A 24,395-nucleotide genomic window follows, 5' to 3' on the forward strand; every position below is an offset into this window, starting at 1 on the left:
CAGCTACTGAGCACTTAAAATGTTGGCTGGTCTCTACTTGGGATTTAAAGTAGTACATAAAGTACATACCAGGTTGAAATGATATTTTTAATATATTGGGCTAAATGTGTTCTTAAGATGAATTTCACCTGTTCATTTTTTTTTTTCATGTGGCTACCGGAAAATTAAAAATTACATATGTGGTTCACATTACATCTCTATTGGACAGTGCTGCTCTGGAACCCAGAGCCAAAGGAGCGGAAGTATGAAAAGTTAGGATATGGAAGATGGATCTAGATGAATTTGATTTGTCTCTCCTTGCAAAAGAAGAGAAAGAATGTAGAAGACACTGAAATAACAGGAAAATTTCTCAGAACTGAATAAATATATGAGGCCTCTCATTGAAAAGGGCCACCAGTGCTGATGGAAAACAATCCCACTAAAGGTGACATCCAGGTAAGGATGCCTGTTTTCATGTCACCATGGCTGTACATCAGTTGAAAGGTTCTAGTCAATGCAAACAACATAACAAAAAAGGAAAGGAAGAGACATTTTCTTATTTGCAGATAGAATAACTGCCTATGTAACTCTCCCTCCACCCACTACTCTGCTTTTGAAAAGCCTGGCACAAAGTTGGCTTCTCCATTTCTGCCCTCCAACGTCTGGGCAAAAGTAGAACATACTATATAGATCTAAAAAAAAAAAAAAAAAAAAAAAAAAAAAAGTAGTATTAGCACTTTCTCCCCTGGCAGTCCTGTGTGATCAGGAAGAGCTGGCATGAGCAGCCAGGAGAACCCAGAACTGTCTTCATCCCTGGGGTAAGTCACAAAGGGGAACGTGGAAGGGTGCTTACCTACGGATGGCGTTGGCGAACTCTGCAGCCAGCTCACTCTCAGTGCATGTTGTCCTTAATTCAGCCAGTGACAGCGCTGGGGAGGCAGCATCAGCACATTCCTGAGAACAGCAAACACATTCTTGTCAGGCCTGAAACCAAGCCCAAGAGCACCTGGAACTCAAATCTGTGCAGCAGAGCATGCAGGGTGAACAGCAGGGCTGGCAGCCTCGGATGGGGCTGCAGGAGAAAGCCTGGCAGCAGATGAAAGGCAGTCCCCTCTGCTTCCAGATCTCTGGTTACCTGTGTAGGCTGCTGGGTGGTGGTCTAATGACCCCCAGTGTGCTGAGCACTCACTGGGGCTGGCTCTGGTCTAAGCCTACCACGTGCATTCACTCACTGAATCCTCATGTGGACCCTCTGAGGAAGGTACTACTGTTAGGATCCTAAGTCACAGAAAGATCATAATGCCCTGTTACCAGCCAGGAGACAGCAGCTCCAGGACTCAAATCCAGGCTGTCTGGTTCCAGATGAGTCTCTTCAAATAAGCAATAGTCATGAATATCCTAATTGCCCCATCCTACTTCTGGGGAGAAAGCCAGTCTTCTCTAGATTTAGGAGCTTTACTGGGACCATGGAATCATCTGGAAAATTCAAGAAAGGAGAAGGACAACAGAAGTATACTCCGCCCTTACTCATGTAGAATTATTGGACAGGGACCATGTATCATTTAGGCAAATTCTCCCCTTTTGCAGCTGAGAAACCTAAGAGCCAGAACTCCTGAATCCCAGAGTTAAGACTATTCCCAAGCAGCAGCCATGCCAGCGTGACTGTTCTACTTTACATATAGACTGAGCTGCAGCTACACTGCATAATGAGGTGGCCAGTGGGAAGGAACTTATCAGATGATGTGCTCAACAGACATCTGTACTAAGGATCTATCATGCTCCAGGCCACAGAATAAATAAAAAGCCTGAGATCTGTTGCAGGAGATGGAATGTAAACAGAAAATTCTATCACCGTGGGATGAAACCAGTCTTAATGACAGGAGGCACCCTGTTTCTCTAAGCCCACTCTCACAGAGAAATACCACCTACACAGAGGGATCCTGGGCGGCAGCAGATCCCACACCTGAACACGCTTCTTTCTGGCATGCCCTCTACCTGGGCTCCCTCCTCTCCATCTAGCTGTCCTCACAGAGCCAAGTCTGCCCGCAGCAGCCAACAGCATCTGTGAGATTCCGTAACAGCCTTGCTTTTTGTACGTCCAGTCTCTTGATGTTGATGTTCCATGAGACTCCTTAAAGTCAGGGACTGCCTTGTCTCACCTACAGTGCCTCTTGCTGAGCATATGTGGTAATGTCTGTTTTACATAGACAAGGACTGCAAAAACCTAATGCTACTTGGAATGGATTTTGGACCCTGCTTATTAGCTGGAGGGAAGTTTTTAAAACAAGCAGGGGCACCCACCTAATGGAACAAGAGTGGATGTTCTAGACCCAAATGTGGCCCACCCACCACCTGTTTATATACAGCCCACAGGTGGAGACTAGCTTTTCTAATTTAAAATCATGACAAAAAGTCAAATGAAATGACTCAGGAGGCTGAGGCAGGAGGATTCCGAGTTCAAAGCCAGTCTCAGCAACAGGGAGGCACTCAGCAACTTATTTAGAGACCTTGTCTCTAAATAAAATACAAAGTAGGGCTAGGGATGTGGCTCAATGGCCAAGTGTCCCCGAGTTCAATCTCTGGTACCCAGGAAAAAAAAGAAGAAAAAGTTAAATGAAGAAAATTTTATGCTGGCAGAAGTTACATGAAATTCAGATTTCAATGCCAATCAAGAAAGCATTAGTAAAGACAGCCACACTCACTGACGGCCCTACAAAAGCAGAGTGGAGGAGCTGAAGCAGAGTCTGCATGACCCACAACCCTAAAATATTTACTTATCTGCTCCTCTCCAGAAAAGTTTACAGATCCCTGCTCTAGACTGTCTGCCTCATCTCCAACAAATAAGACCAATGACTAGCCCGGAGGGGAGATTTTATCGAATTAGTAAATAGATGCAGTATTTGAAATAGTAAATAGATCTAATACTTGAAAATCAGCTTACTCTAAGTTAATTTCTTAACATGAACAACAATGGGTACCCTCATAAAGCTTCTTATTGTAATGTTAAAAAAATCACCTGGCCTTTTCTGTCAAAGAAATTTCTATAGTTTGAAGGCACTCCACAAAACATGCTTCCTCCAGTCAAAATAGATACCAAGTATTAGGAGACAATGCTCAGTGGGGCCTTTGGCAGGAGCCTGGTGAGTCCATACCCACCATGCCCTAGGAACACCTGTCTCTCAGGCTCAGTCCCTAACTGACTACTAACAAACTTGAAAAAGCTAAAAAAGACTTCGAGGGTGTTTTATGGGACAGAAAAATACTATCTTCCTAAGTCCCAGTACTAGCAAATGACTTGTACCATGTGGGGTGCTGCCCACCCCACCCCCAACATGACTCCCCGAACTCTGGTTCTGCCAATGTCTTTCCCAAAGCTCAAACTGTTATCACATCATTCCCTGCAGACAGACCCTTCCATGATTCCTCACTGTTCTCAGGATAACATGGCTGGCTGACCCCTCCAGCATGGATTTCTCTTTCCTCCATATTTTCACATATGCTGTCCTGTTGGCCTAGAATGTGCGCCTTCTCTCCCCTGGTCTCCATACCAGGCCTCTTCAACAGACTAGTTCCCAGCCTCTGTGGGTCTTGGTTTAGAACCATGATCATTTCTTCCAGAAAACCTTTACTGAATTTTCAAGTCTGAACTCTGGTCAGCTCATGGTCTCCCATGATCCTATCAGTGGAATTCTGGCACTTGGAACACCCCCTCACTCAACTCTAACCATATCTACCCATCACCCTCCCCTTCAGAATATAAATTCCTGGAGGACAGTCCTCATTGGTCTACCATGGACTGTGTCCACAGCTTGACCAGGTCCTAGTATGCTGTGTCAGATCACACTCCTCAAATGAACAGATGACTGAGGGCAGCCAGGGTCCTAGGAGAGCTGGCACACCTAGGTGCCAGGCTGTGTGCTCCCCAGGCTCCTCAGCAGGAGGGAGGTAGGGAAAGTAGGGAGGGAGGGAGGCCATTTGTGAAGCATGCTGCCGAATGCATGCTATTTAGTTATTTAGGGAGTGGCACCAGCACCGTCCCTTCCTTCCCAGGTACACAACTTTACTGGAGAACTCCCTGCCCTTGTGCTGTGAAAAGGCTACTTACAAAACCAACAAGTCAGCATATGCTGACAAATCCTAGGTCTGAAATGAACTTGGATTAGGAGAAGTGGCATTTATTAGTAGAGAATATGATACATAGAATGAACAGTACCCCAGATGAGGAATATAATTCTTTAGGGTCCAGGGCTTGCTTTCCACCTCCCGTTCCCTTTCCATTGCAGTTATTTGGAATGTAGATAGAATGAGCTTGGCTCCTAGGAAAAATGACCTGGAGAGCTGACAGGTATGCAGGTTTACAAAGTTATATCACCAGACTCCCACTCGCTGATGTTGTATGCTCTGCAATCCGGGGCTTGCCCGCCTCCTACCCTGCCCTCAGGCTGCTTCCAGCTCACCAGCCCACTATGGCTGAAATGCTGCCAGGGGCAGAGGAGGCAGGCACATGAGAGGAGGCCAAACTGCCAGCCAAGTGTGGGTTAAAAACCTGCTGCTGCTGTTTTTAGCTGGACACCCTTCATTCACTTCTTTAGAGCCTCACCTTCCTCAACTAAATTGACAGACATTCCTTCTTTAGAGATGAGAGATCTACAGGTGATACTAATGCAATGATTAGTACAGAAGTACCACAAATCAGCAAATGAAGGTGCAGAAGAAGGTGAGACCAATGTCCGACCACTGGGCCACTGCACAGTCACTCCTCTGATGAGACTGCCAGGAGTGAAAGTGTTCTAGCCACTGTACACAGGAACATTTGTGTTTTCCAGTGTGGATCTGGCCTCTCTCTGCTCACATGCCATCCTCTTAGCCATCTAGGAATGACCAGCAGTTCATATCCAAACAAGGAAACTGAGGCAGTAGGTGAAGATGTCAGTGGTCATTGGGCAGGAAGTACCACCTGAGCAGAGGGTGTCCCATGCCACCCAGCCCTACCTTGCTGGGTTTGTCCTTGCTGCTGCTGCTGGTGGAGCTAAGGGACCGCATCCGCTGTTCCTTCTGTTCCTCCACCTCGGACTTGAGGTGCTCTATGTGCACCAGGTAGGCCTGCTCCTGTGCCTCACGCGTGCTCAGCTTCAGCTCCAGGGCCTTCTTCTCTTTCTCCAGTAGGTACAGTTGTGCCTTCAGCTCGGCCATCTCCTCCTACAGAGTGGAGAGCACACGACATAAGAATGCCTGGAATGTGCCAGCACCAAGGGGTGTCATGGGGGTCTGGCTACAGCCCAGGGGTCTGCGATAGTGATCACTCTGAAACTGGGAATAAGAGCACTGGACAAAGATGGGACAGCTGTCTCCACACATCTGAAGGACTGATATGTGGACAAAGCTATATGCTTTGTCACTCTAGGGATTAGCAGTAAGTAAATGGGTAGAAGTCATAGGAAAGCAGATTGTGGTTCAGTGTAAGGAAAACCTTTCTAATAGTTTCGACCCCAAATGGGTACATTTGCCTTGTTGGAAACCAGTTCTGTGGCATACAGAGGCTGAGCTGAGTAGCCCAAAGTTGTACATCCATATAAGAAGCTGGGTCCCACTGGGTCCCTTCTGAGTCCCACTTCAGTTGCTTCAGTGCCAAGCTATATATTTAACCACCCCAGATGGCACCCTTGTTACCCTGCAGCTGAGTCATGCAGGTGGCGGACGCCTATCACAACAGCATCCTCTAGTTCTTGTCTACTTCTGAAGGCCCCAATGAAAGCAATGGGAAAAGAGTTCTTAAAGGGGAATTCTTTTCAGATAACTTCTTTCGGTGCTGGTGATTAAATCAGAATGGCCTTGTGCATGCTAGGCACGCACCCTACCACTAAGCTCACCCCTTGCCAGATAACTTCTAAAAGTATCTTAAAGGATTCAAATGGTTGTTTTCTATAGAGAGTAAGAAGTGAATCCAAAATGAGACAACATTATCCTTGGACCAGTGATGACCACCAGCCTCTGCTGAGCACATAATACTGTTTTAAGGGTTCACAAAAAGTAACTCATTTCCCAACCTAAGATAGGTATATGAGCATTTTCATTTGTGAATGGGAAGTTGAGGCCTGAGAACAACATTCACTTGCCCATGGCTGCTGGACAGGCTGGACAGCCAGAGTTTAAACCCAGGCTATCTGGCTCAGAGCCCAGGCTCATCACCACTAAGCTCTGCTGTCTCCCCCACCCCTTCAAGATGTGCCCATTCATGACCCCTGGCCCTTCACCTCTACTCAAGGGGGGTCACCACTGTGTGATCACCAGCCTAGCCTCCCCAGTGATTTATCTCTATGATTCCTTGCTCAAAAGGGCTCTGCAGAAAGCTGGGCTGCCTTGAGATGGACTTGTCAAGGTTACTGGTTCTGACAGTAATGAGCTGCAGGCCTGATATGCTCTCCTGGGAAGATGTTTTTATCCTTCAAGGTGGGGAATAGTTTAAAGTCTTCTCAGGGATATAGGACATTCATCAGTGAGCTCAGAAGAACAGGCCAAATCTTTTTTCCTGGAAGACAAGGCATCAAAACCAGAATGAAGGGTATTTCCATACCCAGAAACCTTCTAATCTATTGCCATCAGAAGCAGGATTGTGAAGGTTCTAGCAACATTGCATACTGAGCTAACATGGATGTTCACTCAAACATAAATGCAATTTAGAAAGAAGAGAAGGAAAACCCATGGGTGCCACAGATGAAGAGAGAAGTCCAGCAAAGTAAGCAGAGGTATGAGGCCAGGTCTGCAGGCCCTGCCATCTGGGATCTTATCAACTATACAAAGGTAGGACTGATTCTTTTATGAGCTGGGACTCTCAACGTACTGCCAAAATAAGAGACTAGAAAACTTCCTTTCTGGAAATTTGGCCAAAATATTTTTTTGTCATATCTCAAGCCATGGATGAATAAAAGGCCCTTTTAAGGAATCAAAATCTCAAACTTGTGTCATATGTATGTGAGGTAGAGGAATCCTGAGCCAAGAATATACCCCAAGCTAGCAATAAACCTCTGAAACCCAAGGTCTCACCAGATCTAAACAGAATCATTCTGTAGGGACAGTGACAACCCAGGACCCACAGGACCCCTGGAGAAAGGATGTCCACAGAAGGTGAGCCTGTGCACATGTTCTCCAGTCCCCATCACAGGAACTGAAAATGAACCACACTGAGGGCTATCAGCAGATGCAGCAGAAGTGAGAGTTGGCATTTACAGGAGCAGAAGTATCAGAATGTGAAAAACAGGAAAGCAAATATTTCAAATGATTAACAGAATAAAGGAATAAGGCATAGGAGTCACAATGAAAAGATAGGACATTCAAAAAAGAAGGGCAGATGTGAAAAGGAACCAGGACATCATCTAGAGGCTAAAAGGTGTTTACCAAGAATCATATAAAAGAAGTAAAAAAACCCCAGAAACTTGAGTCTCTCCATAGTTATATTCTAGAACAAATGATAAAAATCTAACAAAAGTTCTCGATAATGGGTCTGTACTGTTGAATATGTACTGGCAAACACACTGGGGGAAAGTGGCAGCCCTGATGCTTAGTCTTCAAGAAGTTCATGGGAAGGAAACCATACCAGAACTTGGGTAATGGCGACTTCTGGGCCCTGAGGTGCAGGTTATGGGTTGTCTCCTCCCAGCTCTTTGCAATTTTTACTCTTTCACCAAAATTCTAAGAATCATGCATGTTTTATTTTCACATGGCAAGAGGAATATTAGAGAACTTTTATGCCACAAAAACATGTCTTTCCTGGCCAGTATAACACTGAATTTGTCACACCACATGTTGGCCAGAATATAAAAAAGGAAAATTTTAGTCTATGGACAAAGGAAATATGAAGTTTGGAATAAATAATGGAGGGGTGGCCTTGTGGTTCATGCCCACAGGGTGCAAGGGTCCACAAAGGGGGGCTCCTAATTGAAGCCACTGTGGTTACTCAGGTCATGGGCAGTGAGAGCAGAAACTAACCAGCATGATATGAGAACTCTCCAGGGAGGGAATCTGAACCCAGGGGCTGGATGAAAGCAAACAAGTTTGGACATGGGGCAAAATGGATGGCTCCCCACATCTGCACCCACTGCCCGGAGTCTTCCCAGACACCAGTTCCGGAAGCCAAGAGCAGGGAATTGCTGAGCAGGGAGCCCAAGTACTATGCTGACAGTTTCTGGCCTCTCTCCAGAGGCAGTGGGGAATCACTTCTTTCTGGGGATGGTACACCATGGTCCCCATGGTAGAGAAATGTTGTGGGCTGTTCCCATGGTAATGCTGTGACCCACTTTGCCTCCAGTTCCTAAGCTCTGAGCTGGTTTTTGCCTGAGAATGCCCCTATCATTGTCATGTCCCAACACCTGTGAGTCAGAGATATGACAGAATCCAAGAATGCAATTCAGGCCACTGTTCACAAAATAGCAGAGTTTAAAAGTAGGTTTAGAAAGATGGCTCCCAAGCTCTAATTCCCCACTACCACCTGGCAGCTCAGCTCACTGCTGCCCCAGGGCCTGTAAGAGCAGCCCCAAGCAACGGCACACCTCTGCCCTGAGTCAGCAGAGAATCAGGTGAACTACTTATCAGTGAGGGGTATTTGTTTTCCAAGAAAGCTTCCCTTGCTCTGGAAATGTTGATAGGGAACTCAGCCAGTGGGTGAACAGTCCAAGACTTTACAGGATCTTACAGGATCTTTGGCCTGAACAGAATCACCAAACTTCCCTGCAGGCACTGTGGCCTGAGCAGGCTTCACATTGCACCCACATCTCCAGGTGTCAGGAAACCACGGTTCTCAGTCAAGTTCTGCAGCTGGCCTCACATTGGTCTCATTCCACCTCCAGTTAATGTCAGTATCAGTGACCCAAGAAAGACCTTCATGTATTCTTGAGATTAGGGGTCATTGTGGATGGAAAGAGGCTTATTCTAGCTTGCAGAGGTCTGGCCTGGCTTCTCTTAGAGGACTAAGTATTCTAGAGCTGGGCTGAGACACCCCAAGGCATCCTCTAGAGTATAACCATCACTCCAGGAATGTCCAGCCCAAATGACCCCCAGACAAATGGAAACCACTTCTGTCCATTAGTAAGGCTCTGACTCTACTCTGGGGAGAAGAGGCTGAACATGGATGGGGATGATTTCTTATCTGCTGGACCCCCACTCAGAGGCCTGTGAGATCTCCCCAGGAGACTGGTAGCAGGCAGAACCCCACAGCACACCTTCATGGCCATCAGCTCCTGCATCAGCACAGCATTCTCCAGGTCCAGCCTCTGGCTGTCCCCCCGGGGCTTGACATCATAGCTGAGTGGATCAATGTGGATGCTCTCCAGCTCTAACATGGTCAGCTTGACCGCAGCCCTGTCGTTCTTGAGCTGCTGGATATAATCCTTCAGCCTTTGTTCATCTTCTTTAGTGAACTCAGTGTCGCAGCTACTGGCCGTGGAGCTGGTTGTGCTGAGAAGAAAGAAAGAAAATCATTTTCAAGTCATTACTAGGAGATATTTTCTCATCCCTCTCCTCAAAAATTATTTAAATGGTAGTAAAAAAAAAAAAAAAGTATTTTTAGCCAGTGTGGCGTGGTGCACACCTATACCCCAGCAACTTGGGAGGCTGAGGCAGGAAGATCACAATTTAAGGCTAGTGTGGGGAATTTAGACCCTGTCTTAAAAAGGACTGGGGATATAGCTCAGTGGTACAGTGTCCCTGGGTTCAATCCCTAATACCACACACACACAAAAAGAAAATTAAAAATTTTTTCTAAAAGTATGTATTTTTATGACACAGAATACTGATACTACCTTTCAGGCAAGAAATAAGTATGAAGAACAATAAGAATGTTTACACTCTGGGGCAACGTTGTAGACTCTAAAAATAAACTACAGGGAAATAATCCCACAGAAGCAAAAAGATACACATGTATAAAGTTGTTTGCTATTTATGATCTAAAATAAGGTTCAGTGTATTATTACATATCAAATGATAAAATGAGAAAAGTGATTATTACAGTGATAACTACAAGTAAGTAGGTAGAGATGTTTTAAGTGGGGAAATAGATGAAAACTACATGTAATAAAAATAGGTGTGGAGAGGACTTAGGAGATAACATTAAGGGAACAAGAGACTGAAGAAAAAAATACCTGTGGCATGGTCTATAACTATGTGTGCCTACCTACACTCACAAGCACACACATCCCAAAGAGTGGCAGCAGTCCCCTGGGCTGCTTGGAAGGAAGGGTGGTTTTCCATGGATCACTCTGTTACTTATTGTACCCCATGAAACAGGTGAGTGCAATACAGTGAGAATAATGCTGAAAGTGGATGACCCAGGTCTCCACAGCATATTCCTAGTGTCCACCAGAGGGACTTGGGCCAATTCAGGTGGCCCTTGGCAGCTCAGGTTGTATGGCAACTGGGCAGGTGCACCCAGCTGAACCCTGGGCCTACGGTGGCCTGAGAGGGTTTCTGAGGGACCAAATTACCACGGAAGCGAAAGGACCAAAGGAAAACTGAGGCTCAAGAAGGTTCTGTCCTGTTCCAGCAGTGGCAAGCTGTCCCCATTAGCTCAGCATGAGCCACTGTACCCAGGCCATCCTGGAGGCATTTGAGCCCTGGTGGACCCACAGCAGTTCCTCTCCCCTCACTGGGCCTGCCTATGCTTGGCTCACTCCTCTTGGAACTGGTTTTAGAAAGATGGAAGATTGAATTCTCAACCAAACAGGGCAGGCTGGCATTATCATCACCATCATTACAGATTTGGAAATTGCAGCTCAGAGACATTTAGTGGCTGGCCGAGTCCTGGGGCTGCAAAGTGGTGCAAGACTTGACCGAAGCTTCTTGTTCCACAGCTCTGTCCTCTTCCCAAGACTCCTGCAGCTAGAAGCCAGGCAAGAAGCAGGGAGAGGTCTCCAGAGCCTGCCCTCCACATTTGCACTGAATGGGGCAATGGGCAGAGAAGATCAACTCAGTAAGGGCAATTCCACTTTTGCACATGATGCATTCTGAAGGAGACAAAGCTGCGTGTAGTGGCTTGTTACACGGGAGGCTGAGGCAGGAGGATCCTTAAAGTCCAGGAATTCAAGGCTAGCCTGGGCAAGACCCCAAGAGAAGGCTTCCAGGGAGAGAGAGGGTGCAAAGAGAGGGCGGGAGCCTTCATGAGTCCACATGAGGAACAGATCACTTTAGGGCTTCAGGTGGTCTTTGAGTCAGAGAATAACTTGCAGGACTAACTCCTGAGTACCAAAGACCTTCAGTGCAGTCCCTCATTCCTTTTGTCCCATCAGGACAGAAAAGAAGTCACTGGGAGAGGAAGTAAGACCAACCTGATCATCTCACACCACCCCTTCAGGCATGGTGCTGTGAAGGCATTTTTTAGATGCAATTAACATTTAAGTCACAAGACTCTGAATAAAGATTAGTCCTCATAATTTACTCATCTAACCAGGTGAAAGCCTTAAAAGACTGACATCCCCCAAGGAGGAGGAAATTGTGCCCCCACAGCCTCCAGTCTAAGGACTCAGCCAGGGCTCTTCCTTGCACTCTACGCACATCTGAAGGTTTCAGATTTGCCAGTGATAATTAAATGAGTGGCTTCCTTAAGATGGTCCTCTGTGTGTGTGTAGAAACAGATATCCACATACAGATACCCCTCAAGTGCTCTACTAGATCCATTGCCTATTGGTTCTCTGTCTTTACAGAGCTCTGATGCTGAAGGGCTGCCTTTACCGCTGACCTGAGCACCTTACACTTTGTAGATTTCCTATTTTATCACCAGCAAAATGAAAGTAATTAACAGTAGCTGCTTCATAAAGATGTGGGAAGGATAAAATAACATCTAAGGTGCTTAGATCAGTGCCCGGTATAGGGTAAGCATGCAACAAATGTAGCTATCATTCATTTATTCAAGAAATACCAGAGTGCTTCCTGGACCCTGGAAAAATTCTTGCCTGCATAGAACTCCTAAAAAAGAGAAAAATGGAGAGAAAGACATGGGTAGGGTTATTGCTGCAAGGCAATGTTACAAATGAAGAGACCAAAAGGAGACAAGAGAAAGAGCTATGTGGACATGTGGAGGAAGGCTGACACTGGCAAGGGACATAGCTAGTGCAAAAGCCCTGCGGCACTGAACTTGACCAGCAAGAATGAGATGGTGACTGAAGCCAAGTCAGCCAGGGCAGGAAGTAGGAGAACAGGTCAGAGAGTAGGCTGCATGTCATGTCACATAGGGTTTTATAAGGATTGCATCTTTTCTCTAGAATAACAGTGCAAGTTATTGGAGTAGTGACAAGATCCACCTATTACATTTTAATAGGACCCCTTGGTCTGCTGTGCTGAGGAGAGATGCAGGGAGGAAGGGCAGAAAGGGCTTCTGCCTTAGGAAGATATTGCAATAGTCCTGGGGAGAGACCATGGAAGTCTAGGACAGGGCGTGAGCAGGGAATGCAGGGGAAGGATAAAAAGGATCATTATTGATCACTATTTTGCTTTCTTAAGCTGTCTTTTGAAAAGGATGAGAAGGAAGAAGCGACAGTTCCCACAACTTGGGTGCTGTTCCATAAAGAAACGATGCAGCTTGAAGAAGCAGGACTGAGTGAGTTCACAGTACCCACAGTGCAGGGCCCTGGGGAACTGGGTGGTGCATCTGAGGGTAAGAGCTGCTACGTGAGAGGGACTTCAAGAGAGACAACAAGGATCCTCCCTCAGTGTTGCAGAAAAGCCTGTCTGCAAACAGCTCTGTGGTGGGTACGTTGGACACAAACCCGTTGGACAGAACTCAGGAGCTCACCTTCAGACTGTCAGCATTGCCATGGAGAGATAGACATTTTCCCCAGGTGAATGAGCAGGAAAATTAAAGCAAACTCAGGTGGTGGCATTGTTCAGCAGGTGTCTGTGGGGCTGAGCATGATGTCTGTAGATGAGGCAGGTTTAGACAGCAAGGTGCTGGGGAATAGCAGGGCTTCTCTACCACTTAGTAGGAGGAGCCTTCAGGAATGAACTCCTTCCCCAAGAAACTGGAACTTAGCCCCCAAATTAACTTAAAACTCTAGCCTTTCCTTTCATTGAAAATTTTATAAAACTTCAAATGCATAGAAATCCACAGACAATAACCAACACCCACATGCCTGCCACTCACATGACATTTTGTTGTGTTTCCTTCTACTGTTATTTTTAGAAATATAACTTTCATACTTGAAGCACCCTCAATAGACTTTCATGTGAAATAAAAATTGCAAAATTCAAATAGGACTAAAAGTCACAGTACTCTCATTGTTCTGTAGATCTTGAGTGATATTTTGGCAGATTTTCCACTTAGCAGGATCAGTCTACTTCAAGAAGGATCCCTGGACTGGTCATGTTAGCAATGCTGGGGTTCTTGTCAGGACTGCACATTCCCAAGCCTCATGCCTTGGAACCACAGGGTCAGGGACTCCAGTAGGAGTCCAGCAATCTGTTTTAATAGAGATTCTGATGCAAGTTCAAGTTTGAGACCCACTTGTCTATCCCACAAGATAGATGAGCATTTTCTCAGTAACTGAACACTCTCCATATTTTCTAGGTAGAGGCCATCGTGCTCCCAGCTGGTCTGGTGGATGCCAGTGGTTGCCAGCATGACTCTGAAATCAATCTGCAATATTCTTCTTCTGGCACTTCCTAACCTCACAGCCTTGAGTGAGTTACCCAAACTTTCTGCACTGCAATAAATAGGAACACTAATGGTTCACACTTCCCCAGGTATGTAAAGGACCAGTTCATGCTGACACAAAGCTCTTGGAAAGGAGCAGGGGCGGAGCCACTTCCCTGACAGCTGGGCCAATGGGCACACAACACCCACCTCAGACCCAGGGATCCTTGAGGGGTCAATCATTGCAGCCATCCAGAAAACCCCCATCTGATGAGAAGGGACTTTAGAGACCACTTAGAACTGTTCGGGAGAGCTGGATATGGTGGCGCACACCTATAATCCCAGTGACTCCAGAGGTCAAGGCAGGAGAATTGCACGAGGTCAACCATAGCAACTTAGCAAGGTTCTAAGCAACTCAGTGAGACCCTGTCTCAAAATGAAAAATAAAACGGGCTGGAGATGTGGCTCAGTGGTTAAGCGTTCCTGGGTTCAATCTCTGGTACCAAAAAACAAATAAACAACCCAAACAAACAAACAAAACAAAAAAAATGTTTGGAAGAACAAGAACTTGAAAGGCGGGGACCAACAGGTTTTGTCACCCTTTAGAGCTGGGAGTCAATCGCGGGTAGGAAGGCTTTTGTTTGACCCTGTTTGCTATAAGCATAATTTTCAGAAAGAAAGACAAAAAAACAAAAAAGACCTCAGTTCACAGATCTTACCCTGTTGGAAGCTGAAAGCTTTAAACTGCTCTTAAGCAGAGGAAAGTTGAATTTCAAGATAAGCACCGCAGCCCAGGGCCCCTCCAGCCTCCCCACTTTCCTTTCCAGGACACCAACGGGGAACAGATCAGGCGAGGTTAATTACAATTCTGCTTTATGCCCTTAATGTTCCACCACAGAATATGATTATGACAGTGGTGGAGGGAGGGGCAGCCACTGGCCTTTCCTCTGGCCTCCTGCAGATGAGGCACTGCAGCCTCCCGAGGGCCTGCTGTCAGCTGCCGGGTGGGGGCTAAGTCATCCATTAACTCTCCCAGCTTGGAACGCAGGATGAGCTCAGCTGTCAAGGGGGAATAAATCACTTTCTGCAGGCTATTTTATCCCTCCTCTCCAGGGTGGGAGGCTGGAGGTGTCTGTGAATGGGATCGGGGTGTGTGTGGGGGGGAGGCTGCAGATGAAGAAATCCCCAAACCCTCTGGTGGCACATACTCATGTTTTGTTGATTTTTTGAGGAGCCAGGCAGGATGTGTGGGTGTCTTTTGAAGCAGCTCATTCTGCATCTAATCATGTTGCATACCCACTGCACGTGCAGCCGCCCTGCAGCCCAGTGGAAACACAGCTGCTCAGCTCAAGACCGCCACTCTCTGCCTATCCTGTCCACTGTGGGAAGTGCTGTTCAAACTAGCTATCCATGTCAAATATCATCTCTTCTGTCCTCTCTGCACCAGATCCCATCTGGGTCCTCAAGGTGACTCCCCATCTTGCTTATCAGATGAAAAATTTGTTTTCCTTTAGCTTGCCTGGACAGAAAGCTAGAAGGGTAGCCATTTTTTTTTGCCTCAAAAATCATGAATGGAGTTTTTCTGAAGTTTTTATCAGCATTTTATCTACCTTAGTTGAGATCTGATTTCTACCAAGAAGCAGCTCATTTTTAGAAGGAAGTGCTGTGTACCTAGCCACCTGTATTGCTGAGCATGTGAAATTGATTTGGAGGAGGGGGTTGGTCCCAGTGACACTTGGTATTTAAGCTACTCCTAGGTGGCCCCATTTATCCAAGTGGAAGGGCCTTGTCAACTGCCTTTATCTTTTAGTGTTGTGCTGAGGCCCCTCCTTTTGATAATAAAGGGCTTTTCAGCAAAAGACTAAAAACACTATACAAATACTAGGCATCCTAGGCTAATGTGCTCTTGAATGATTATCAGATTTCTCTAGGAAAAACTGAGGTTAAATGAGGGTGAACTACTTAATTAATTGTCTCACAAAATATGGGTATGAAAGAATATGCAGTCAGATAAATAAAGTCTTCAGAAACTGCCTGGGTCCAGAAAGCTCCTGCCAACTTAGTTGACAGTGGAAGTCAAAACAGGAAACAGAGATGTTTAAGAGATGAATTCTGTATATTCATTTTTTAAGGTGCCATTATAATGGCATTGGAAACTAGGCATCTCTAAACAAGTACTAACCCATTACTGATTTGGTCAAGGATAATAAACCAAGATAGACACCATATACACCTGACACCATATACACCTGATGACCAAACTGAGAAAATGTATGCCATACCACCCAGTATTTGCAAGGGTGTGGAGGGAGAGGCCCTCTCATATGCCGGCTGTATGAGAATAACTGGATTATGTAGGGAGGGCTATCTGACATTGAAAATTTTAATCATTTTTGAGTCCACTGATTCTACTTAGAACTAGTCCCATAGAAACTGCACAGGAGAGACAAGCATAAAGACAGGGACAGTGGCTGCAGCAATGTTTGCAAAAGTGGAAAACTGGATACAAACATCCAACGAGAGGAACCTGTTCCAAGTACACATGGTATGTCATCCAAAGGAAAACCATGCACCTACTGAAGAGAATGATACATATGTGAAGATGTTTGAGAATATGCTGCTTAGGGGGAAAAATGTTTCAAGAGAGCACGATATCATCATTGTGAGGTTAAAAATTAGATGTAGTCATGTTTTCTTGGGGGGTTGGGGATTGAATCACTGAGTCACATCCCTAGCCCTTTTTGTATTTTATTTAGAGACAGGGTCTAACTCAGTTGCTTAGCACCTCGCTTTTGCTGAGGCTTTGAACTCATGATCCTACTGTCTTAGCCTCCCAAGCTGCTGGGATTAAAGACATGCACCGCCACAGTATGTTTTTAAAGACACCAGGTTTGGTCCACGAGTACCTTCCTTTCAAGCTCTTCTGTGGAGATTTTCTCCTTTACTTCTGCACCCATGACTCCACTGGGAATTGCCATAGCCTCACCCCACCATGGCCATTGCTTTCCCCCATATTTTTTAAAACCACTGCCTTATAATTGTACGTAATGGTGGGATTGATTATTATACACTCGTACATGCACACAATATAATTTGGCCATTATCATTTCCACTGGGGTTTCTCTTACTTGGTGCCAGCAAAACTTATCAGACTTATGTATACATGAAGGTGTTGTGCTGGTTCTGTCACCTGGGGAAGGCTGCCTGCAGTGGAGAGAATGTCAGTCATGTGCAGGGGCCACACAGGCTAGATGTGAAGTTTGGTGTGTCTGTGCCCACCTGCCAGGTGCTGCTGCTGCTTGGGCACTGTAAGATTCTGTCCCTCTGCCTTCAGTTCAGGTATGCACCTCATGCAGAGAAGACCTGATCTCTTTCCAGGGAGACTCTTTTCTAGTTAAGCTATTTTAACACATTTCTGTGTTTTGCAACTCAGGATTTTCTAATTGAAAAAAATGCAGTTAAATATGTGGGCCTATTCCCCAAACTGTCCTTTCCCATGAGGGTCCTAGAATGGAGAACTTTTGCTTTGTGTACTATGCATTTTGTAATGCTGGGATCTTAATTGTTTATTTTGATGATATGCATAGTTATTTTGAAATTGGGAAGTTAGGTCTTAAAAAGAAAAAAAAAAAGCATAAAAAGTGTTTCATGTTTCTACCATATTCTCTTAGAACTTAAAAAAGTAATAAGGACATTTGAGCAGAAGAGTTGATCACCACCCAGTCATGTCAAGGAACGTATCTTAGGTAGACATCTTACTATCACTACTAAGCAATAATCTCAGGAATTTTGGTTGGATGCCCCTGATGCTTAGATGGAAAAGTACCTCCTTTTCAGTAAAAATGATCAGAACAGTCAGATCTAGTCTGATTCTCATTCCCTTAAGTTTACTGATGGGGGTGGCAGAGACCTAATTGGATGACTGTTTGAAGCCATTCACCGTTTCAGTAGACATGAATCCTCTGCCCTCAACTGTTCTTTCTGCCCCTGTGCAACTTTACCTTAATCCAGACCAGTTTAGAGGGAGAGGGCTGGCCTCTCTGGAGCCCTGTTGCCTTCCATGCCAATTTGGGGATCATGCCCCAGTAGGAGTGGCCAGCCAGGCAGCATGCCAGCTGCCCACAGGCAGAGGCTCATGAAAGGCTGCAGTCACCCTTCCCATCTAGTTTAGCCAGGCCCCCACCTGGTGCTGAGACAAGAGACTTGATTCCAGCCTCTGTCACTTGCTGTGGCTTCTTCTGTCTTAGCTGCATATCCTTTTGTGGATTTAGGTCAGTGATGGTGCTGGGACTGCAATGCTTCATGCAAAGGAAGGCTTGATTGAGAACCCCTGAATTTCTACCTCCCAGTAATTTAGCCCATTTGCCTCTTCACTGTGATATGTTGATAAAATTGCCCGGGCAATCAACATTACCTAGTTACTCTGTCCATGAAGACAATTATGCTTCTGATGAAGTAGTGGCTATATTCTTAAAAAAATGAAATAGCAAATAGCAATGTCCCTTGGCTTCTGCCAACAGAGCCAACTGAGGGTTGGCTAGCAATTTTATTCTCTTTGCTGGTTAACTGCCCCTTTGCTGCTCCTTCCTAAAATGACCCTCCCTTCTGTCCTCAGGAGCTATCTGTGTGCTGCCAAAAGTGCTTCCAGAAGCCTACCACACAGCAATCTTTTCCTGAGACTGTGAGTAACAGTGCATGGACACTGTGGCTGGAATTGTATATGCCAGCTGGTTACAACAGGAGAAGAGATGATTTATGGTAACACATAAAGCTCCAACATAGAATACTTTTCTCTTTTTTTTTCATAACATGGTAGGGGATGTCTAAGTCAGAAAGGCAAGAATTACAAATAAGATTGCTGGGATTACTGAAATTGTGAAAGGGGTCTGGTGGTTGGGAACCTTACCCTGCACCCACGGTTAACGTGAAGTAGTCTAGTTGTATCAGGTCCTCTGAATACGGGGTGCCACATGAATGCCCCATGTGTGGTTCTCTTGTACCTTCTCTGAGTTGCCCTGATGTGAGCAGGAAAAGGAATTTTTAAGGAAAACAGTGTAATCAGACCTAAGATGGAAGATTCATTTGAGACTGGGTCATTCTTTTGTGAGGTCATCTTTGAAGATAGAGACTCTGTGTTCTGAATTTATCTCAACCTGTAGAAATCTACTGTCAAAAATTAAATTTCTCCAAGAAAATCAAAGCTTACCCAGTCCATAAACTATTTTGTCTACCAAATATTTGAAACCAAGATCTCTGTTAACAGATGGTGAGAAAACTGCACTTCTGTCTGACTCCAAAATTATCTCTGATTCATATTAAAACAATAAAAATTATATTTGGGGGCGGAGAAATACGAGCAAATGCACAGACCTCATAAGCTACCAAAACAGCATACGTTTCCTGTCAACCCAATTCACTAATTCAACAGAACAGCCTCACTGACAACATGAGCACTACATCTCTATCTAAACAAACATAGAAATTATAGATTATACACTCTGGAAAAGTCATTAAGAAGCATCTGCTTTCTGTATTTAAGCAGAAGAATATGGTTTCCAGAAACAAATTATAATCTGTGTTTCGCTGAATAAGACAATTGTTGCTAGAGTTAAGAGGAAATAAGTCCCTTGTGTTTTGGACACTTGACCAAGTTCAGTATTGGGATGTGCCCTTTTGTGGAATGGGGGTCCAATACAGATAAATGAGGCACACGGCTAGGTCCTGCCAGGAGGAAAGAGATGAGATCATTACAGGGCTTTCAGGTATTGAGAAAACACCAGCATTTCTCCTTTGACTTTTAAGAGTCTATCTACCCTTAAGTGATGCTGGTCACTTGGCATGCAAGTACACTGTCCTACAGTGTTATGAGATCCAGTGTGGTGTAGGGGGAGGAATGGTGAGTTTGCATTGAAGTCCTGGATCTCCCTCTGGGCAGCCATGTGACCCTAGGCAAGTCCCTTACAAGGTTCTGGGCAAGGTTTTCTCATCAGTAATGGAGTACCTTGTCTTTCATGACTTGGAAATTCCATTAGAATCTCTGACAAAGTGCCTTTTAGACTGAGAACTGGTATATGAAGGGAAGAAATTTAGGGCTTTGATGGCAAGAAATGAGAAGCTAACTGGAAAAAGCTTCATTCTGAATCCCCATCCCCCATCCAAAGGGATCAAAGAGCTTCAGCAAATTATGTTTAGCGAGGTCTTCGTGGCTCTCCTCATCTTTTTCAAGTACGCACTTTAGTTCTCTAGACTGAGACAGGGAACTTGACCTCAGGTTCATGATTAAGAGCTTGCTAAGCACGTGCCAGGAATGTGGCATCACTCTAAGAGGAAAAAGAGAGAAGAGAAGAGGCTCTTGCCTGAGAAGAGCTTACAAACCACAGAGCACAAGAGGGAAGGAGAGTGGAATATGGAACTGGGAGAAGTGGACTGGGCTTTGGTTCCCAATGACTGTAGCCAGTGGGCCTTCGCCACTCCAGGTGCTAAGAAATCAAGAATGACAAGGAAACGAAGAACAGAATAGTACTGATAGGAAATAGTGCTAATAGTACTAATAGTAATAGGAAAAAGCACCAGCAGAAAGGTAGTTTCCATTCCACCTCTACCACATTCTGGAGGAAATCACCCTTTCTCTCTGGACTTCGATTTCCATGTGGGCCAAACAAGGTCACTTTCTAGCTCCCCAATCTCCTTTTTTCTTTTTGCTGGGGTCAACCCAAGGCTTTGCACATCCCAGCCATGTGCTCTACCACTGACCCACAGTCCCGCCTCTCTGTTTCTCAGACTCCTTGGATGGAGCTGGTCACAGGCCTGAAGTGAATTCTGCCTTACCCAAGACACAAAGTCTCCAAGAGCAGGGCGTGTGCCAAGACCAGCAAGGAGATCATGGGTTCCTCCCAGGGCAGGGAGGTCATGCAGTACCTGGTGTGGCTGTTGGATGACAGGCTCTCCCATGGTTGCACGCTGCAGCCGGCCACGGCAAAGGCTCCCCCACAGCTGCCGTCCAGCTTCATGAGCAGGGCCTTGGCGGCATTCTCGGCTGTCTTCCTGCAGTCATGGGCTCGTTTGAGCATCTGAGTGATGTTTTCATCCCCTGACTGGTCGCCTACATCACAGAGAACCAAGTGGATTAATCAAGGTGGGCATGGATGAGGGAAGCCTGGAAGCAAGTCCGTATAACCACATCTCAGTAACTCAGCAGAGGTGGTACAGCAGGGAGCAATCGGCAGTAGTCCACCAGTGAGGAGACCTATGCTCTGGGCCTGGCTCTGTCCCTCCGAAGCTGTGTTTGAGAAGGCATTTTTCTGCTCTGGGCTCCACTATCTTTGTGGATGAATGTCATCTCCAAGGTCAGTTTCCACCTCTCACATGCTGACTTTCTAATCATCCAAGGTCCTGGCTTCTCCTCCCACTCAGGCATGAGACCACTGTACATGGGCTCTTTGTGAATGACAGCAGGGAGAAACTGAGGCAAAACTGCCATAACGTTATGCGTTGACAGCTTCAGATTTATGTAGGGGCAAGAGAGACCAAGCTAATGGTTCAAATGAGAACTTTAGATTTTCCGTACTAATGCCATCCCTAACCTTCTAGCTTAGAAATAAGAGACCCACTCAAATGCCTCCAGGATCCAAGAGTCTGGGCTGGAGCAGAAAACAGGCCTGATGGGCATCAGCACATAGTCAGACAGTGATGTTGCTACCCAGAATGTTCACATTTTTCTTATGTTTTAAGCACTGCGCTGGAAAAAGACAAAACTTTGAGGCATTAAAAAGATTAGTGGTTGCTAAGGGTTGGAAGGGTGAAGGTGAGAAGAGAGGAAGGAATTGGTAAGGCACAGAGGAATTTTAGGGCCATGAAACTACTCTTGGTGGTATTACAATTATGGACACATTTCATTTCACATTTGTCCAGACCCATAGAAGGCACATCACCAAGAGTGAACCCTAATGTAAATTTCAGATTTTGGATGATAATGATGTGTCAACTTAGATTCATCAAGTGGGACATCTTTGTACCTTCCTCTCAATTTTGCTGTGAACCTAAAACTTCCCTAAAAAATAAAGTCTTTAAAAAAAAAAAAAAAATGCCAGCCAAAAAAGTCACTGGTTGGCTACCTGTATAACTTCAATTCATGCTCTTCCAAGTATTTTCAAATGAAACCTTTAAAATTTGCATGCTGAGCCTTACAGAATGATAAATGTGGAGCTGGGTGAAGTGGGCAGGGGTGGCAGAGGTACGATCAGCTTCTCACCCTTTGAAGTCACTGCTAAGGCCAAAAGAAACCCCTCTAGCTTCCCAGGGCACAGTTTGAAAACCACTGGTCTAAATCATCTAGAATGAACGTAATGAATGCTTGTGAAATCAACAAGAAGCAAAGAAAACCACCCCAATAACTGATACTGTGTGTAAATGTCACAGACCAGCTCTTGCTTAGATGGCTTGGCAGGGCACAGTGACAGATCAGTGCCATTGTCAGCAGGATGGAGTGAGATTTAATGGGGTGGCTGCTTAAAATGAAGGTACCCTCAGCACAATGGAGAGAGGTGAGGAAGTGGGAGAATCCTGCTACTACAGCTCCCTGGACTTCAATCCCACAACCTGTATGCCCTTTATCTTTTCACAAAGGTACTTTACAGACATCTCACCAGCTGACTGCTATTTGAATTCAGTTCTGAAGTAGGCATGATATTAATAATAGGTGCATCTTATAAATACATAGATGAGCCACCCAGTATTAGGTAAATATCAGGCATTTTAAAATTGATTTCAAATCTTTTAAATGCAGATTTATTGAAGCTGTTTCAGCTTCAAGTGACTACACTGAGTAGGCACAAGCCTAATAAAGGTGTCTTTAAAGGATGGAATAGGTTAAAACACTGCTCTGAAACAAACTAGAAGATGGTTGATTTGTTTTCTTTTTAATTGATCGTTTTTCTTAACTAAAACACACACACACACACACACACAAAATTGATGGCAGGCCAAGATCATTTTAGGATCAATTTCATATGACGAATAAAGTTTTATGGTTCAACTAAAGGACTCTAAGAAAAGAGGTTTCTAATGGAAATGTTGGCAGAGTTTCTACTTCTAGGCTGGGATGGTAATATTATTAACAAAAAAAAAAAAAAAAAGAAAGAAAGAAAGAAAGAAAAAATATTCAGAGGGAGGAGTCAAGGATGGCCATCCATATAAATGAAGGCCTGATCCCTTATTGAATAACTTAGATATGAAGCAGGAAATTAATGCCCAGCATGTTTCCCTTCCTCCAGATTTGATTCAGATTCCTGTGTATGTCATAACCAAAGGAGGAAAAACGCATTGAGTATTCACTGCAAAAGTTAGACCCCAGGCAGGCAAAGGAGCTGACGAGGACAAGTGGGGGCCTCCTTTGTAAGGGGGATCTTGAAAGGACAAGCCCTAATGGAAGCACACAGTCCTTGAAGGGCTGTGGGCCCCTGAGCTCACAGCTCCAACCCAGTCTGTGACAGATGATCTGGTCATGACATACGGGGATGTCTAGCCTGCCCACACAACCCACCCATGGCTCAGGAGCGACCTGGTCACTTTGTGGACTTGCCATTGCCTTTTCAAAGACCTGTTAGCAAGGTCACATTCAGGTCCCAGTTCTGCATGGAGAGGTGGGAGCCCTGCCCCTTGGTCTCTCTTCTCTAGCACTATATCCACTGTGGTTCTCCTCACACCAGAGCAGGCCTCAGAGCCACCATTGATGGCCAAGTCTAGCAAATGCTGTTGAGCCTAGGATGCTCCAGTTGCATGGTTTCCAATTACGTACTCCTTCTACAAATCAGGCCAACAGGAACCTGCACCCTGGGATGGGGGCAAGAAGAGATGTTAGGGAAGTAAGAGGGTCGGTATACATCCACACCCCTACTCAGACTGGCTCACAGAGTGTGCATTCTGCAAAGCTGGTGAAAGCAGGTGTGAAACTACTTCCTCTGCACTCATAAGATACCTGGAGAAAAGGTAAACCCATGCTCCAAAACCACTAGAAGAAACATTTTTGGGGATCGAGCAGAACCAATAAAAGCAGTAAGACAAGGGCCATGGGCAGCAGAGGGACCCTCAACAAGCAGTACCACAGTGTGTCCGTGTGTTGGTCTCTTTAATCACTAGTGTGGGCCTCTGGCTCCATCTGGTCCTACCGTCAGCCCAGGAGAATATGTTTCCTAAGAGGGCTTGTTTGTTTTAACTTGTCTGTAATTCTGTTTCCACTCCAGTTCTTGCTGCATTCAACATAAACAATTTACCCACTCAGTCATGAGGAAAAACGAAAAACACACTTGACAAGCGAGTTTTGTGTTGCTGGGAGATGACTCAGTGCCAGCAGCTGAGAAGGGGGTGGATAAGCATAAGAGGCTGGGAGAGGATACAGGGAAGAGGGCTGGAGGGATCTTGGTATACTTACCGGGGGAGGAGCCCACACCGGCTGCTCGGAACTGCCCCAGGATGAGGCTCTGCTCACTCTCTGCCAGTGCCAGGAGGAGTTCATAGGCTTCTATGCACTGCTCACTGAAATGGAAGCACATGATGTCCTTAGCTCTGGTGGGGAACAGGGAGCACATTCAATGACAGCTCCATTTTCAGGATCTGCATCAGCATCACCATCCTCATGAGTGAGGAGACCACTCAGATATGTTCCCTGGACACAAACAGTGGCTTGCTCTGTATTGCTGCCCTATTTTAATTTTTCAACTATGTTCTAGAAAAATACAAGAGAAGCAAATGGTGGGAGAGGCAATTTGGTTGTCCCATTGATGATCAGCTTAGAGGGACATGT

General features: G+C 45.4%; 1 protein-coding gene across 4 annotated transcripts in view; it reads right to left on the minus strand.

Moving 5' to 3' along the window:
* Positions 1-24,395, minus strand: part of MCC (MCC regulator of WNT signaling pathway) — a 511,343-nt gene that overhangs the window by 20,537 nt on the left and 466,411 nt on the right. For all 4 annotated transcript variants that reach the window (XR_013764460.1, XM_079143883.1, XM_079143881.1 and 1 more), the window contains 5 exons: positions 24,024-24,127; positions 20,513-20,696; positions 9,195-9,429; positions 4,972-5,178; positions 833-933 (listed from right to left, as the gene is read on the minus strand). Coding sequence is in view for 3 of the 4 variants with exons in the window: in XM_079143883.1 (XP_079000009.1) it covers positions 833-933; positions 4,972-5,178; positions 9,195-9,429; positions 20,513-20,696; positions 24,024-24,127 (831 nt within the window). In the remaining variant the exon portion in view is untranslated. The remainder of the gene's footprint in view (positions 1-832; positions 934-4,971; positions 5,179-9,194; positions 9,430-20,512; positions 20,697-24,023; positions 24,128-24,395) is intronic.

Source organism: Sciurus vulgaris (genome assembly GCF_902686455.1).
Source record: "Sciurus vulgaris genome assembly, chromosome: 6".
Classification (NCBI taxonomy): domain Eukaryota; kingdom Metazoa; phylum Chordata; class Mammalia; order Rodentia; family Sciuridae; genus Sciurus; species Sciurus vulgaris.